The 17331-nt window shown below is 37.9% G+C and overlaps 1 protein-coding gene across 1 annotated transcript in view; it reads left to right on the top strand.

Moving 5' to 3' along the window:
* LOC131034252 (protein BASIC PENTACYSTEINE6) overlaps positions 1–14579 on the top strand; it is a 60387-nt gene extending 45808 nt beyond the window's left edge. The window contains exon 3 of the mRNA XM_057965681.2: positions 13083–14579. Coding sequence (XP_057821664.1) covers positions 13083–14086 — 1004 coding nt within the window. The 3' untranslated portion in view covers positions 14087–14579. The remainder of the gene's footprint in view (positions 1–13082) is intronic.
* The last annotated feature ends 2752 nt before the right edge of the window (positions 14580–17331 follow it).

The raw sequence follows: 17331 nt of genomic DNA, 5'->3' as shown, positions 1-17331 counted from the left end.
AAAGATGCTCCTCCAGAGTCGAGGATGACTTCCAAGTGGAAGAACATCAGCGACACCAACCTCGGACACATCAATCTGAGGGAGTTTAAGAAGCGAATGTTTGGTCTGGACAACCTTGTACCTACCACCATTGTGCGAAAAATGATGAAGAGTGGTATCGTGCACGCTGCTGGCTTCCTCCCCACCATGCAGTGCAATGAACTAGTAGTTGAATGTGCCAAACACTACAACCCCATCAGTAAGGATATTGTTGCACCTGATGGAAGAGTGTTGGCGAATGTCCGCGATGAGGCCATCAGAGAAGCCTTCAGGATCCCTAAGTACCACAACGCAGTATATATGACCAAGGACGAAGCTGACAGTCTGTACCACGATCACCTGGAAGAATATGATGCCATAGTTAATAATTCATGGCTAGACAAGCCGAGGAAGGGTGCCTCCAAACTCCAGAGAAAGAGCCTAGTGCGAGCATACTTCAAGGAGGACATTGGGGACATGATTGTCTTGCTCAATAGAATAATAGGAAATCCTCAGGGAGCTCCATTCGAACCCTGGATGTATTATTTCATTAACGAAATAATCAATGGAGTAAATATGATAGACTGGGCTTGTATGATTAGCGACAACCTAGACAGCCAGCTAAGGAATCTGGAGGCGAATAGGACTTTCTTCATGAGTTCTTACTTGTTCTATTCTTTAGCCAGGACCTACAGGTACAAAGGTCTCACTTGTAGAGGAGAAGTTGGGAACAAGGAGAACCAATTTCCGGTATATGATTGCTATCCCCAGCTCCATATGGAGGAGAAGTTCCATTTCAAAAGGGTGAATGATGCCTTCTTGATGCACATTACCCGGACCCTTCAAGGTGGCCTGCACTAGAGGCTCTCTCAAGAGTCCATGGACTTCATCGGTCGATTGGGGTGGTGGTACATCCAATATCCAAAGTTCACTTACCTCCGAATTCAGGGATTCTCTGGGCCTCCATACAAGCTTCCAGCTTACCCTACTAATCGAGTGGTGTTGCTCGAGGTTGTGAGACAATTGTAGGAGTATATAGTGATTCAAAGGGATAAGCAGAAGAAGGCAGGGACATCCTCACTCACAATTGGTAATGGGCTGGAAACATGTCCATCATCACAGGCTGCAGCTACCGCTAAGAAAGAACTGGCCTGGTATCCCTTCTACCAATACAAGGCAAGAAAAGATTTCAATCCATTCCATAGGATAAAGAAGATCGAAGGGACAACGTTTGAGCACAAACTGGATCTGGAAGACTACTGGGCTAATGCAGCCGATAGTTTCGAGATCCGGAAGAGGTTCTGGTCAAGAATTCCTTTAAGTATGGTGAGAGCAACGGAAGTGTTCAAAGTTGCCGATCAGGTGGAAGAAAGCCTAGAACTTCAGCAGTTGGGTTTTGAGAAGATGAAGAATGAACCTTTAGTCTTGATAGATTGGACAGAGGGAGAAAAATCAGATCTAGCAGACCTCATGAGGTCGGTGGTTGAGTACTCAAGGTGGTGGGCATCTGAAAAGACAAAACAGTTGAAGGCCAAAGGTGTGGTTCCAACTTATGAATTAATGGGAGTAGATGATACTCTGTCCGTCCATCCTTGTACCTCTGCCGGTGATGCTCAGAATCCAGAAAGTGTTGGATCTCGAAAGAGAAAGGAGTTGGGTGGAAGCTCCACAAAGGTCACAGGGAAAAGGGTTGTAGGTGAGAGAAGAGAATCCAGCGAAAGTCACTCCATCTTAAGTGCTGCTTCCATTGCGCCTGATCAAAGTACAATTGGGGAGCAAGAGATGAACATCTATGTGATTGATGATGAAGTAAGAGTGCTTTCCCAACCAGTTGAGGAAGTGGTGGAGAAGGTCTTCTGAACTCCAGACAGGGGGTAGATTGAAGCCTCTACAATCTTCTTGGATGGCATACCAGCGAACCCAGGAGAAGCAGACGATGAGTTTGATCTGAACACTGTAGAACAATCAACCATTCCTGATTGGCTGAGAGCAAGGATAAAGGCCAAGGTTCCCAAGGATGCCCACTCAACCGAGGAGGTTACCGCAACATTCCTGGAGAAGGTGAATGAACCTGCTATAGCTAAACCGCCCAAACCAGCCAGGAAGTTTTCCCTAATTCAGAGAGACAGTGCCGGATTCAGGACAGTCCAGATGGCAGTGCCCAAAGAAGGGAAGACTAGGGACAATGTCACCGCAGATGACTACAAGATTACCACCACAGAGATGGGTAAGCCTACCCAGGACCGGGAGATCCAATATTTTGATGACTCCTGCAACGTTCTAAAGACAAGGTTGGCTCATGAAAAAGAAAAGAGGAAGAAAGTGGAAGAAGAGAACCAGCAGTGGAAGAAGTATGCTCTCCATCTTACCAGCCCGCTTGACCATGAAGTCCCGGCTACTCCACCACAGCCTCTTCAGCAGGGATCAATGAAGGACTATGATGATATGAAGGGATCATACACTCAAGAAAAGGAGTGGATTTCAGACGCTGTGATACGTGCTGACACCCTGGTAGAAAACTTAGTATCAGCACATGAGGCAACTTCTTTGTTGATTGATCGTATCCAGGATCTAGCATCCAATTGGGAAGAAGTGGATGAAATTCAGAATGAAATACTCCCTCACCTGAAGGTTATCCGAGGCATGTCAAAGAAGAGCTTAGTGGATGCAGGCATCATACAGACAGGAGACAGGTACGACTTTGGCACATGGTACTATGTCTGGTCACTCGGATTGAGGTTCTGAAGAAATCCGAGACCAAGTGTTTTGAGACAGAGGCAAGGGTTAGAGAGATCTTGGGCAAGGTATTCTGTGTGGCATCAGAGATCTGGCAGAAGGAAAGCCTAAGGGAGAAGCATTTACAAGCAGAGAACCTGAGAGCCAGAATTCAGGCAAGCTTCTTCCGAGATTCAGGGATGATTAACAAAGGCGATCTTTCGAAGATTGCAAACTTCCTCTCCATCGATGACAACTTCCTCACCCAAGCAGTGGAGTGGGAAGGCATCCATGCCACATGTGCCGACGATGTGGATCTCATCAACTTCCAGATTGGCGGTTTGCCAAGTGTCACCATGGAGGAGGTCAAGCTCGTGGTGTCCAGATACGTTGAATCTCTGAAAGAGGAAAGTGGCCACTCACCTCAGTAAAATTAGCAGCTGCGCCACTTGTCACTCTTTCATTTGCTTGAATTGATAGTATTTCGGGAAACCCTAATTAGGGTTTAGGACTTTCAATCTTGGCCCTTGATCACTGTTTGATCTTGGCCATTCATTTATTTTTGAGAAACTATATAAGGTTGCCTCCTCTCATTTGAAAAGTGAGGTTTTTGATGTATTGTTGCTTAAGGTCATTTCCAGATAATATATTGCATGTGCGCTGCTTTGTAATCTCTATTATTTGAATGATTTGCATGGTTTCAATTGCCTCAACACTTAGTTAGAAATAATTTAGATTTGCTTTCATTTTTGATAATTTGAATGAAGGATTTGATAAGTATTAATTGATGGTGTATTTCCACTCATACTTTTGGTAAATGGATGATTTCCATTCTACTGTGCAAAGTTAGTCTGAGCCCATCCCTTGTGCATCCCAACATCTCGATCATAAGCACAACCCATTGAAGATTGCACCGGCCTTGTGTAGTTGTCCCTAGTGTGGCGAAGCAAGGTTTGGTTTCTCGAAAGCACCCAGTTGATACTGTATCTAGAATTCGTAGGATCAGATTAGCCTTCTTGAACCCTATCTCTTTTTCCCTTTCTTTTGAAAGTCTAAATCCCAGAAAATCCCCCCCCCCCAAAAAAGAAGAAGAGCCTAAAAATTGCTAAATCCATCTAAGTCCAGCAGTTCAAGAATACTTGTCAAACGTAAGTCCCCCTTGAAAATTTTAGCATACACTACCCAAGAAGCTATTCCACTAAAGTCGCTTGTTCGCACATATAGACCTTGGAATCAGTAGTGATTTTTCAGGAGAGGATAGAATACCTTCGGGTATCCTGTCCTAATGTTTGGTAGATGATAAAACAGACACCAACACGTGGCATCTTATTTTTCAAATCGTACCCTAAAATCAAATCCATGTAGTGCAAAATGTTTTGTACTAGTGGCACACCCTCAGGTATTCCACTATTCATGACATCCTCAAGCTCCCTTATTAGTGCTTCTCCATCGCTGTAGGTTTTATAACCAACACATGACACTTCTTTGATTCTTTAAACTCTTTCAAAAACTGCTTGGCTGATAAGAACATTAGGTGGCCATCTACAATGTCCTTGTCTACCTATAACGTCTTCAACTCAAACTTCTTTCCACCCTTAGTGATGGTGAACATGTTCTTTCTTCTACATATTATGGATGGCACAAAAATCATATTACTATGGTCCTCCTGAACACATGACAAGCATCCGTGAGAAGCACGTCACACCATACCTCATTTGCAAAGCCTCCAATTTGAAATGCCACGAAGCATTGCTCTCTCACAGTCAATCTATTGACCTTTCTATAGCCAAGAAACACGGTAAGAGCTAGGATGCAGTATTGGTTTTAGGTCCAACTTCTTTGCCATTTTAATGTACACTAGGTTGTCTGTGCTTCCTCCATCTATGATCACCTTACAACTCTTTCCATGTCACTTACACCTAGTGTAGAAGATTATTTTCCTCAACCATTATTTTACATCTTCTTCGATAGGCTTTAGCAAGACCTTGCACAACATCAGGGTCCATCCTAGTATCACTCTCTCTATCTTGCTACGTGATTTATCACTTCCTTGATCAATGTGCACTCACTAATAGCGTGTCCAGTTCCTTCATTGCTTTTGGGCATTCAAATGTTTGGTGGCAGGGGTTTCGTGCAGCCCCATTGGATGTTGCACTATCCTTTTGTGCTCCTTGCAAGCTGCATTGCTTGTTCCTTCTGACATTACCCTGGCCTTGTGTTTTTTACTTCTTGCATTACTTATCTTTTTCCCTCAACACAAGTTGGTTGCCCCCCTCCACAAATTGATTGGCAACTAACATTTCTCATTCTGAATTTCACCTCATAAACCATCCAAATATTGAGACACCGTCTTGGCCTCCTCCACATGACTTTCTTAAATATTGAGCTTACTGGACTCTTCAATGTACTCCACCATAGTCATTCCCCACTTCCACAAATTTCAGAACTTCTTGAACAACTTCAAGTTATAATTTGTAGGCCAAAACTTTTCCTTCAATTGCTTCACCACCTGATCCCATCTAGAGATCTTCGGCTTTGTTCTTTTGCACCTTATCTTTCTGCACATACTCCCACCATATGGCCGCATGGCCCTTCGATTTGGTAATTTCATATTAGACTCTCTTAGGGTCGTCAATGGATTCAAACTCAAAATACTCATCCAAATCATGGATCCAATCGAACAACTCTTTAGGATGGAAACCTGAATAACAAGGAAGATCAAACCTTGGCTTGCTTCTCACTCTCATCATTGCTCAAGCAAAATTATCTTTTGCACTCAATTCTTCCCCTGAATTGGAAGCTTCCTTATTGCATGGGTCTTGGACTGCTCATTCCTCACCATTGACATCTTCAGCTTCAATTGTTTTTTGCCTTTATGCAGTCTCAAGGGCTCACAACCTTGCTTTGATAGCTCTCAGAATGTCATCAGTTCGCCACCTTGCCACTCCCTTCGGACATCGACACCATCATGTTGTTCTCTTTGATTCTTGCCACCTCTTCTTTTGTTTACCATCTTCCTTTATGGCTAACCCGTAGTGGAACAAATGAAGACATTTCTACTAGCTGCAACTAAGTTTTGATACCACTTGATGCAGTCATGTATAGAGGGTCCAACAGAAAACAATCTATTTGTGCAACTTGAACACATATAAGCAAAATGGTCATGATAGCACACAACAGGAACAAATAGAAGATAAATAAGATGCCACAACTTACTGATATCATTACCAATTGACATGTTTATTCAAAACTTAAATGTCGCATTTAAAAGTGTGGTCATTTTCAAGCTCATGAATAAGAATGCTTGTTACAATCTAACATGCCTGTAGGTTGTGTGCCCATGACATCAGAGTGGAAACTGAAGTTTCCAATTTAAAGTTTCCCATGCTGTAGAAGTTGGCTAATGAGTTGGTTGCCCTCAAAAGGCAAATAGCTCAAGGTGTATTCTCTTCCCCTTATGAAGACATTCCAAGGAGACCATACCCAAATATTGCTCCTAGTTATGTAGCTGAAAATAAAGATAAGCTTCCTTCATCACCAGAAGGGCTTGCTCTTGAGGCATCGCCAACAAATGCAGCAGTGGAGGATTCTGAATTTGAACAAAGTGATCTTGCTGGGCTCTTCCAAGAAGATGAGGAAGCAGACGTAGCTGGTGACTCTCAAATCTGGTTTATGCAGTTCCAGAAAGCTGATGAACAAAAAAGAATGGACCATGCTAGATACCATAGACAATGCACAACAAGAGGTTGAATGCCATTCTTCCAAGGTGCTGATAAAGGAGGATAATCATATCATGGGATGTGAAAAGATGGTTTATGAACATAAGGACAATTCTATTTTGAATTTTGGAAAGTTTGATGAGAGTTGTCATGAAGCAAATTTCAGCTCTCCTTTTCAAAAGATCAAAGAAGATTTTGAAGAGGATACATTTTGGGATGAGATGGAATTGTTTTGTTCAAGCTTTGCTGTCAAACCAGTATCCTGTAAGTTAAAAGATCATGAGCAACTTGAGAAAGATGAAAATCAAGAGTCTATTTTCCAAGATGGAGGTTTTGATATTTGTTCAAGTCCTCAAGAAAGTTCTATAGAAGAATCTTGTTCAAGTCTTGTTGACGATTCTCTTTAATCTGAAGTTTGTAAACAACATACAGAAGAATGCAATGCAGTCATGGTTTCATTTGAATCACATGAAGATCTCTCTGTCCAGCATAAGGTTATGGCTGAAGAAGCAACTGATAAAGATGTAATCAGCAAGAAGAATTATGTTTTTGTCCCATCAAGAGGATGTCCAGTCGGACATCTTTCTTGGTTGGAAGCCAATGGGAGGACAAAGGTTTCACTTGTTCCTGAGTCGGTAGATACACTTGTTGAAGAGGCCAAACATGCATTTTCAGCTAAGCAAGAGCAGTCTGGTTTCAAAAATCTACTTTGGAGCAGCAGTACACATGATTCATTTCAAGAGGAAGGTGAATTTGTTCATCTTTTCCAAGGAGTGTTTTATCAAGTTCTAGTACAATTGTTTGTTCTTCAATTGGTTGTGGCTGCTCATGATCATGCAAGGTACTATAAGTTGTTGAAGAAAGACAATTATTTTGCTGAGCTAGTGAATGGTTTTATTTGAAAGGTTTTCATTGTGGCTAGTTTAGGATAGGTGGGTTTTCATATTCAATAAGTGTAGTTGCACAAGTTAGCGTCTTAGTTAGTTGCTTTGTGTTAGTCATATCATTCGTCTTGTCATGCGTGTCTTTGTTGCTAGACTCTGTAACCCAATGGATACTAATGCACTTAGAGTTCTGGATTCTACTCCCTTCAATCGCCTCAACAATCAAAAGAAGTTCCCCAGTTAGAGCCAATTGTTGTCCTCATTTTAGGATACTCAAAAATGTGACAACACCTACAAATTTTTGCCTAAAAAGTGTCATTTTTGTCTCCAAGGCACGTTTTACGAGGTACAAAACTCACATTTGATAGTGTCAAATCATTGGGGGGTGTCTTTGCCATCATTGTCCAAGTTTTGGTGAGTTTTGGTTTTCCTTTTCCTAGCTTTTTTGTGCAATTTCGGGTTTCAAAATAGTCACTGCAGGTTGAAGATTTTACTCTATGGCACGCTTCCTGAGGACAAATTTAGCCTAATCCTTCGAACCACGTTTCGAATTTCATCGCATTCTGTGTTCGTTTGCGATGTCTTTCCTTCAATTTCAGGTTTTTTCTCCCTGACTACAAGTGGGAAATTTTCCTTGAATTGCAAGTTTTAATGATTTTCATTTGTTTTGGTCTTTGTAGGGAAATTTTTGGTTAATTACAAGTGCACTTTATTGAAAAAGGAACTTGTAACTTACTTTTTATTTCCCCCTTGATGTTTTTTGGCTTTTTAAGTTATAGTAGGGATTTTTTGGATAAGTTACAAGTAAACTTGTAATTCTTTTCTAAAACCCCTACTTTAATGTCTTTTGCTTGTAATATGGATTTTAAACCCCTATTACATATGTGCAAGTTATTAAAACTTGTTGTAGGGATTTTATTTTCCCTTTACAAGTAATTAAAACTTGCACATCTCTCTCCAAAACCCGATTTTGCTTAGAAATGAAATAAAGTGACAATTAAAACTTGCTATTTTGCTCAAAAAACCCGATTTTCTCCATAAAGTGCAAATTGGGGAATTTTAAACTTGCAATTGCATTTTTAAAACCCGATTTTGCCTTGTTGATGGAAAAAGTGACATTTTAAACTTGTAATTGCATTTTTAAAACCCGATTTTGCCTTGTTGAGAGAAAAGTAACATTTTAAACTTGTAATATGGGAATTAAAACCCGATTTTCACTATTACATGTAAAATGAAACTTGTTGTTCTTTCCCAAAAACACAACCAACAATATTGGAGGATTTTGTTGAAGATTTCCACCGATTTTTGTGGAGAAATCTTGGGAGGAGAAAGGCCTTTAGGTTTCCTTACTATTTCCATGCATTTTGAAACTCTTCTCATGCCATTTGGTGGATTTGTTTGCTGGTTTGAAGGCGTTTTAACAGCAAAAAACGTTTTTGAAAATGCCACGTTTTACTTCTTCAAATGCCACGAATCATACCTCTCCTAAGTCGTTTTGGCTTGTCTTGCCTAGGCATGGAGGTTGGGTGCTTTACTTGACCGATTCTTCATGCTTTTAATGGGCATTTTGATACATATGCTGTTTTTTCAAAAACGTGGCTAGGGTTTTGGAATACGGTTTATTGTTTATTTAAGAGTGTTTTTTTTCTTCTTCCAAAGATTAATCATCTTGTTGAAGAGGCATTTTCAGATTGGAGCAAGGTAAGATTTCTTTTCTTCTTGTTTCATTTTTCTTGTTTTCTTGTTTTCTTGTTTTCTTGTTTTTCCTTTCTAGTTGTAAATTTGTAACTATGATTGGTTCTTCCCTAAAAATCGGTTTTGTGAGAGAGATTTTCCCCTTTGTAAAACAATTTTAGAATTGCATTGATCTTCCCCATTTTCTCTCTTTACTTGTATTTGGGATTTTAAATCCCGTTAAATCCCGATTACAAGTTGGATGAAAATCATTGTTCTTCCCTTACGGATAAAAAATTTAACCATCTTTTGTTGAAATTCCAAGTTGCAAAGATGAGAAATACCCATCCTTTCAAAATCAAGTTTTTAGAACCGGATTACATGTTGAAAGTTCTTCCCATTTTCATAAAGATGATCTTCCCAAAATCGTTTCATTTTCACTTATATTCATTTCCATCATCCGTACATACCATTCATACCATTTCATCCACTCATTTCACACCTTCATTCATTTTCCCCATTTAAAGTCTACCTGCGGTCAGCCATCTAGAACCCGAAATTGGTCCAAAATGTACTCAAAAAACACTTGAAAATGAGTTTTAAAGGTCCAATTACAAGTGCAAACTTGTAGTTACCCATTATACATATGAAGTTGCATGTTTTTTCTCCACAATTGCAAGTTAATACTCTTGTTTTTCCAACACATATAATGCAGCTTCCAGAACCCGAAATTCACTTGTGAGCCCATTTTTGCATCAATTTATCCCTTCCCTTGTCAGTCCGGTTTGCACACACGACCTACCAAATCGATAGATTAAGGCATGGGCCTTATTTTGCAAGTAGATTTCAAGATTGGAGGATGATACAAAGAAGAGATACAACAACAATTCATGGTTGAGAGCATAGAATGCTTTCAAGACAAAGATGGTAATGACATGAAAAGAGGAAGGCAACCTTTTCCCTCCTGAAAAGATAGTACTACCCCAAGCAAGAAGACAAGGATGCAAGTTCCCGTTCCGGTTGAAGATGTCTTAAACAATCCAGAATATTTAAAGCTCTAGCATCCTGAAGCGACATGAAGATCATCACAGACAAAGGATGAAGCAATTAGAGTCGTGTCTTTGGACACATGGAATAGTTTTAGTTATGCATTTGTAATTTTGTTTTGACAAGTTACATGTAAAATATAATTTTGTAATTGCAAGTTAACTCATTACTTGCGCTTTTGTAATTACATGTAAAGCAACTACAAGTTGTGTTCAATTAGAACTGTAGTTGGAATAAGTCATAGTTAGTTATTGAATAAGTTTAGGTGGTTGAGAGAATTTCTCAAGTTAGTTGGGATCCTCCCACTTTTTTCTCATGACTCCTCTCCTATAAATACTTGAGGGGGTTTATTGTAATTTTTATCTTTGGAAAGCAAGCAAAAACTCTGTCAAATTTGCAGCAAAGAAGTTTTTGAGCTTTTATGTGTAAATTGAAAGATTGAAAGGAATAGAAGAAAATTACTCAAGTTTTGAGTCTTTGTGCTACATTCTTGAGTTGGTGTTCCATATTTCCTTCTTTGCAAGTGTTTCTTTGAGAGCTTAATCGAATTTGATTTGCAGTCTTTGAGCTGCAAGTATTGAAGATTAAATTAGTTAAAGTAGAAGTTCTATTTGAAAAAGCTGTAAGACTTTGTTCTTACACTTGTTCTTAAACAGAATTTAGAAGTAGATTTTGTGGGAAATAGCTGTGAGTCTTTGAGCTTACACTACTTCTCTTTGTTTTAAAAAAGAAAAGAATAAACATATTTCAGTCTTTGAGCTGTCATAACTTGTCCTTTATATCATTAGTATAGAAAAGGGTAGATAGGACTTCATATAATCAAGTCTTTGAGTTTGATATTGCTGTCTCGTCCCGAAGGAAGTGACGGAAGTCTTTGCGCTTTCAGGAAACTTCATTTCCTTTCTCTCATTTCATTTGAAAGCGGTTACTGCTGTTTATATCCAATCGCTATCCTTTTCTGTGAAGAGAAAAGGATATTGTTTTTCTTGAAAGAAGAAGAAAGATTGTTGTCCCATCCTATTTTATTTTCAAAGTCGTAGTTAGATAGGGGGAGCCTTCCCTTAATTAGGAGAGTTTTACTCACACGCTGTGGTTGAAACCACAATTTTGTATATTTCCCCAAGTGTACAAATTTTTCAACCAACAATTCAGAAGCTACAAAATGATCCGACAGGGGAATCGTATTGAAGCATCAAGTTTCCACAAGCATATATCATAAGCAGGACGACTTTGAGGAAAATGATAGAGGGAGGGGAAGTTGTGCCCCAAAATGTCCAACATACCTATTATTATAATGAAATAAATCTTAGTAAATTGCTCATATTTTATAACTGCACGATTAATATATATTGATTTATTCCACGGACCAAAATAATAAATTAGTTATTTTAATGTTATTATAATTTATATCAATTTTTCTGTTAGGATTCTTACTCCATTTTGGGTTGCAAGTGCACTGACATTTACTTTTCTTACTCCATTTTGGGTTGCAAGTGCACTGACATTTACTTTTTGAAAATGCATTTGGAGTTGTGGGTGCATTGCATTTGCTTTTTGAAAATGCATGTGTTCCTCACCTTGATTTGTTTTTGTAATTACATTAATTGTTGTTTACTAAAGCACATTTTCTGTTATACTGTCGTGCCTTTTTTAGTGCAATTATGACACCACAGAAGGTTACATTTCAAGTAAACTGAGGTTTCAAATCTCTCACTTACCTTTCTAATTGAAATTCCATGTTTGCACTTAAAATTTTACACATAACCCCGTACTACAGTATTTTATGACTAATGTTGTACAGATGAAGCTGATCTAGTGATTTTATCTGTTGCTTTCAGCGAGTTTTGATTGTTTAGATATTTGATGATGTCTTCTATACATTGTGGATAAGACAGTTTCTTAATGGTTGGGATAACATTGACATCTAACCTACAAACATTCTTTCTTATGAATATGTTGGGTTTGTAATCATGTCCATGAAAAATAATTTGATCATGGAAAAATTTCATGTGAATATAGAGCCCATTAGCTCTCAAAATGCTTATAAACTAGATATATACACGCTACTTTGGCAAAAGATGTACTAGTGACCTAAAAGTTATTTTTAAGGCAATATAAATTGTAAATAGTTAGCTCTCAAAATGCTTATAAACCAGATATATACACACTACTTTGGCAAAAGATGTACTAGTGACCTAAAAGTTATTTTTAAGGCAATATAAATTGTAAATAGTTTTTAAGAAGAATTTGAATAAAATCTGTAAAACAAAACAAGTGAAGTAGAATTCATGAGTGGAAAATTAGAATACAATTTTTCCTAGTAGCCTCTATAAACATTAGTAGGTATTAAGGTAAGGACCATGCAATGTAGATCTTATCTGTGCAGGGAATGGGAATGTGAAGGCTAAACTATCACCAAAAATTAGCTTGACGAGTAGCGCAGACAGTCAAATTCCTTGTATGCATAGGACTCTCATTGATGGTCCTAGAATGTTATTGTATCATGTTCAATTTTATTGATCCACACTAACAATATCTTATTTAATGATCATGCCATACATTTAAAAAATAAATTCTGTACATTTATATTTCTAATAATTCAGACTCAATGAATCTTAAAAATCCAAAAATACTGAGAAGGATTTGCTTCTGGTAGCTCATCTAATCAACGAATGCTGTCTGACACCCATGAGGCTTAAACAATCTTGGACTTTCTTGTGTGTACATGCTAAGCTCCCAATAAATAAAAATTAATAATTATTTGTATTGTCTTTTGAATTTGACATATGTTTGAGATATTGCTGTCACTGAATTATTAATTCCACCCTTTCAGTACAATTGTCATGAGTAATCTGAATCAGCATTTCTTGCTTCATTCATAATACACTTGCAATAAAACTAACGTTTGAGTTTCTAATGCTTATAATTTTAAGCACGTATCTTGTCTCTCAAAGCTTTCATTTAATTATTGTGAACTCCAATACAATCCTTTAAAAGTGATTTTTACAAACTTTTGATGCTGCAGAGTACATGGATGATGAGGACAGAAAAGGGTTACTAAATTCCTTGAATGATGGAAATTTGGACGAAAAAAGTCTGAAGGATTATGTGGCACTTAAATTGACATCTATTAAAGCTGAACACGATGCAGCTATTCGTGAGAGGAATAAAGCAATTGCAGAAAAAAAAATTGCTATTGCAGAGAGGGATGCAGCTTATGAACAGAGGGATGCTGCTATTGCTCAGCGAGAAGAAGCGATAATGGAACGAGATGCTGCAGTTGCGGCTCTCGAAAATGCAAGGGAAGAGAGAAGTCCTGGATGGCATGCTTACAAGGCTCAATTAGCACAGATGGTGGGTTCTCCACACTTAACACAGATGGGTGCTTGTAGTAGAGATGCAAGATTTTTTCAGACCATAAACATACACCATGAGTGTACATATGGAATTGGAAGTGATGAATTTCCTACCCTAACTGCTGGGACATCTGAACTAGTACCAGTCTTGGAATGTGAAGCAACACCAAAGCCTAGTACCCAGATTGTTGTCAAGGAACCTAAGAAAGGAAGAAAATCAAAGAAAAGATCTCAAGATGTGGATGGTAGTATCCTCCAAGCTCCCAATTCCTCTAAGGGGTGGGTGCAAGGGCAGCAGTCTGAAGTTCCAAATGGGATGGAAGTTGGTCCAGAGGGAAAGGATGGTGAGAACAATTCTGATAATGGTAGTGTTGTATCTAATACACCCATGCCTATACCATACTGTTCATGTACTGGGGCAAATCAACTGTGTTACAGATGGGGAATTGGAGGCTGGCAGTCAGCTTGCTGCACTACAATGATGTCTATGTATCCATTACCTATGAATCCTAATAAGAAAGGCTATCGGTTTCCAGGTCGAAAAATGAGTGCAGGAGCATTTCAGAAACTACTGCTAAGGTTGTCATCACAAGGAATTGATGTGACTAAACCAGTAGATTTGAAAGATCATTGGGCAAAACATGGCACAAATCGGTATGTCACCATTAAGTAGCAGTAACGAGGATTTATTCAACAAGCTTGTCAAGTCCAGCTGTAAATAGAGTTGGTCCCACTCCATAAAGCATGGAACAAATGTCTAGAAACTGCTATATAGTAATACCTGGGTTTTTTGGATGAGCTTTTGAAGCATAGAAGGAATCACTTTGTGTTGTCACTTATACAGACTATATAGCAAGATCACTTAAACGGTTGATAAGTGTGAAAGTTCTTTGTAGAATGACAATCAAAATGTTACAAGTGAGAGGGAATTCTTCTCGCATGGGACAAACGACAAATGATAGCAATCACACGGTGTATAGCTATGTACCTGTATGACATGTTTAATACATTGGATTACCATTCACAATAGTAGGTAATTACGCCCTGAATTCCACATGAATTCTTTGCTCTACTAGTTCAATTCATAAAGATAGAGAAACAATGTTTTGGATTCATTGAGTGAAATAAAAGCATTGTGATTTTTCACACCTTTCTTGTGTCACAAATGGCATTGAATCGAAATTGCTCTTGCAATCATTGTTTGTAGAATAACTTTTCCTTTTTGAGTGCTATCAAATTGAACAGACCCAAGAGAGTTGTATGAAGCTCTTATTCATAAAGGTGGCCTGACTGGAATTTTTTTTGGAGGCATGTACAGAATATTTTTGAGGCCACACAGCATGGCCGTATTAACAAGAGAGAGTAAACAAGGCCTAAATTTTGATAGAAGCTGGATTAAAAAAAACCTCAAAACAAAAGAGGAAAATGCTCATACGTTTGATTATGAGCAGAAAGAAACATTAGTGATAGGACTAAATGCCTAAATCACATAATCGACAGTTTGTAAGCTGTTTAATATGTTATATAACCAATAAAAGTTATGTTTGTGACGTCTTGCCCAATAATTCATTTCGGATGTTATAAGATGAAAATTATCACAATCCTCAGTGACAAAATTAATGTGATGCCTGCCAAGAAACCCTAGAGAGTAGAGCCAAGTAACAACCTAGAGATAATTAAAAAAAAAATTAAAGATAAATAACAATACATTAACTAAAAAGATCACATCATTTTAAGTGCACAAGCAGAATTAGAGATACAACATCACATTATTCTTTAAGGAGTTACATATATTTAAGCTTACATGATTACATAACACCTAAGCACAACATATATAATCTCATATTAACTCATTTACATTCTCTAAGGTTTCCCAATGTCATTATTAATAATGCAACAACTAAAAGATACACAAGTTATTTCCCACTTAAATTGTTACCCACAACATAAGAAAGTTACCTTCTGGCCATAGAATTATAACCATTAAACATTAACTTATTTAACAGGACTAAGTTACTACATTCATTTTATTTCTTCAATATCTAATTGATTCTTAAGCTATAAAAACATTCAACATGGTAGAATCTACCCATTCCTATAATATAATTGGCACCCATACCACATAGAATGAGCACATGATACACATCTTTACATTATGTATTGCCTCTCATACATGGAATACATAAAAGATATAAGTCATCCAAGAAATAAGAACATCGTGATACATTAATAATATGAATGATATACAATCACAAGATCATAGACAAGTATTCCCAAATAATAGAGAGTACATTCACATCATAAATACATAGCATTGGAATTGAGGAGAAGAAGTAATACCCATAACAACTCTTTCACATAATCAAACCATTTCTAAATAGAAGAAACCACATAAATCTTATTACATGTTTGCATGCTGCGTAATTACAACTCATACACGATAATCCATACAATACACATTATCTAGTCCAACAAAGAATCATAGTCTCTATCTACAAGAACAATTATCCAAAACATTACAATGGTATCTATCAATCATAGAGTACAAATCATAACTGCGCCAATAATCCATAGCACAAAGCTGAAGAGATGAAGAATCTTCTATCTCGCACACGAACATCCAATGAAGAGAATCCCAATGGAAGAAGGCATTAAACCACCCGACCATGTGGAACCAAAAAGATCCACCCCTCGTGCTCTAGAGAATGACATAATGTCCCACACACTCTAGACCTAGACTGACAACTAACATCCAAGGACCATAAAACATAAACAATCACATCTGAAGACTAGCCACATAAGACATAACCCAAAGCACAACAAGGCTCAATCATAAACTCAAACACAAACCCACCAGAGATTACCTTTTAACAAAAGCTAAGGTAGTAGGCCACATATAGGGAGGAGTGTCATCACATGCTATCAACAAGGGTTATCCTGGTAGTCCTAGACCTTGACACCCATCAACAAGGGATCCCCTAGCAGTCTCTCTCTAGACCCTGACGCCCAAGTGATACCCATGCAGAACCAACTCAAGCTTTCATGAAGACAAAGGAGTATAGTCATGCCAATAATGCCTTCACAATCTCATCTTGAGCTTGTATAAGCACTTTAGGCCATGAGTGAGGCACCACAAAACATTTTCTTATCTTGTTTAATGTGATAGCTACCCAAACCCCCCAATCAATTAATTAAGAATATCACTTGTTTACAAAAAAACTTCCAATGAAATCTCCTAGCGGTCTCTCTCATGACCTTGACACCCACTTGGAAGCCACTCCCCCTATCATGTTCCTATACCTAGGGTAAAACATAACATAAATATGAAGGATCTCAAAAGATTCTCATATTACATCCATCCAAAGTTCCATATCCAAATCTGAATCAGAATCACAACTGAATCCATAATACCAATATCCAACATCCTCGTACATAGGCCAATTTTGGAACCAATAATCTCAACATCAACATATATCCAAATATGAATCCATCGATTCGATAGCAAGGCATATCACCTTTCTCACAGCCATAGTAGATAATACCAAAATCATCAAGTCAAAATTTGGAGAAACATCACAGGGAATCACAGAAATCCTGAAATCAAGCCTTTGATCAAACAAATTACAAAAATTGACATAGAAAATCAATTGGAAAAGCCAAATGACAAAACAATGCCTTAAATCAATTCCAAAAGCCAAATCTCAAACCTTAAGCGATTCCAAGATCTATTTCTTCCAGCAAAAGAACCCCCATGACAAACTCAATTCTTAGTATATCAAGAATTGTCCAAAATCGTACCTCATCACACCAATAATAATAATAATAATAAAATCACCAACTCTCCACAAAAATGGAGAAGAAATAATTTAAATAATATTATTAACCAAATACAACTTCCAAAAGCCAATAATATGAAAG

This window comes from Cryptomeria japonica, chromosome 3 (assembly GCF_030272615.1).
Source record: "Cryptomeria japonica chromosome 3, Sugi_1.0, whole genome shotgun sequence".
NCBI classification, from domain to species: domain Eukaryota; kingdom Viridiplantae; phylum Streptophyta; class Pinopsida; order Cupressales; family Cupressaceae; genus Cryptomeria; species Cryptomeria japonica.
The sequence above is the reverse complement of the archived record's forward strand: the minus strand, read 5'-3'. Positions and strand labels throughout refer to the sequence as shown.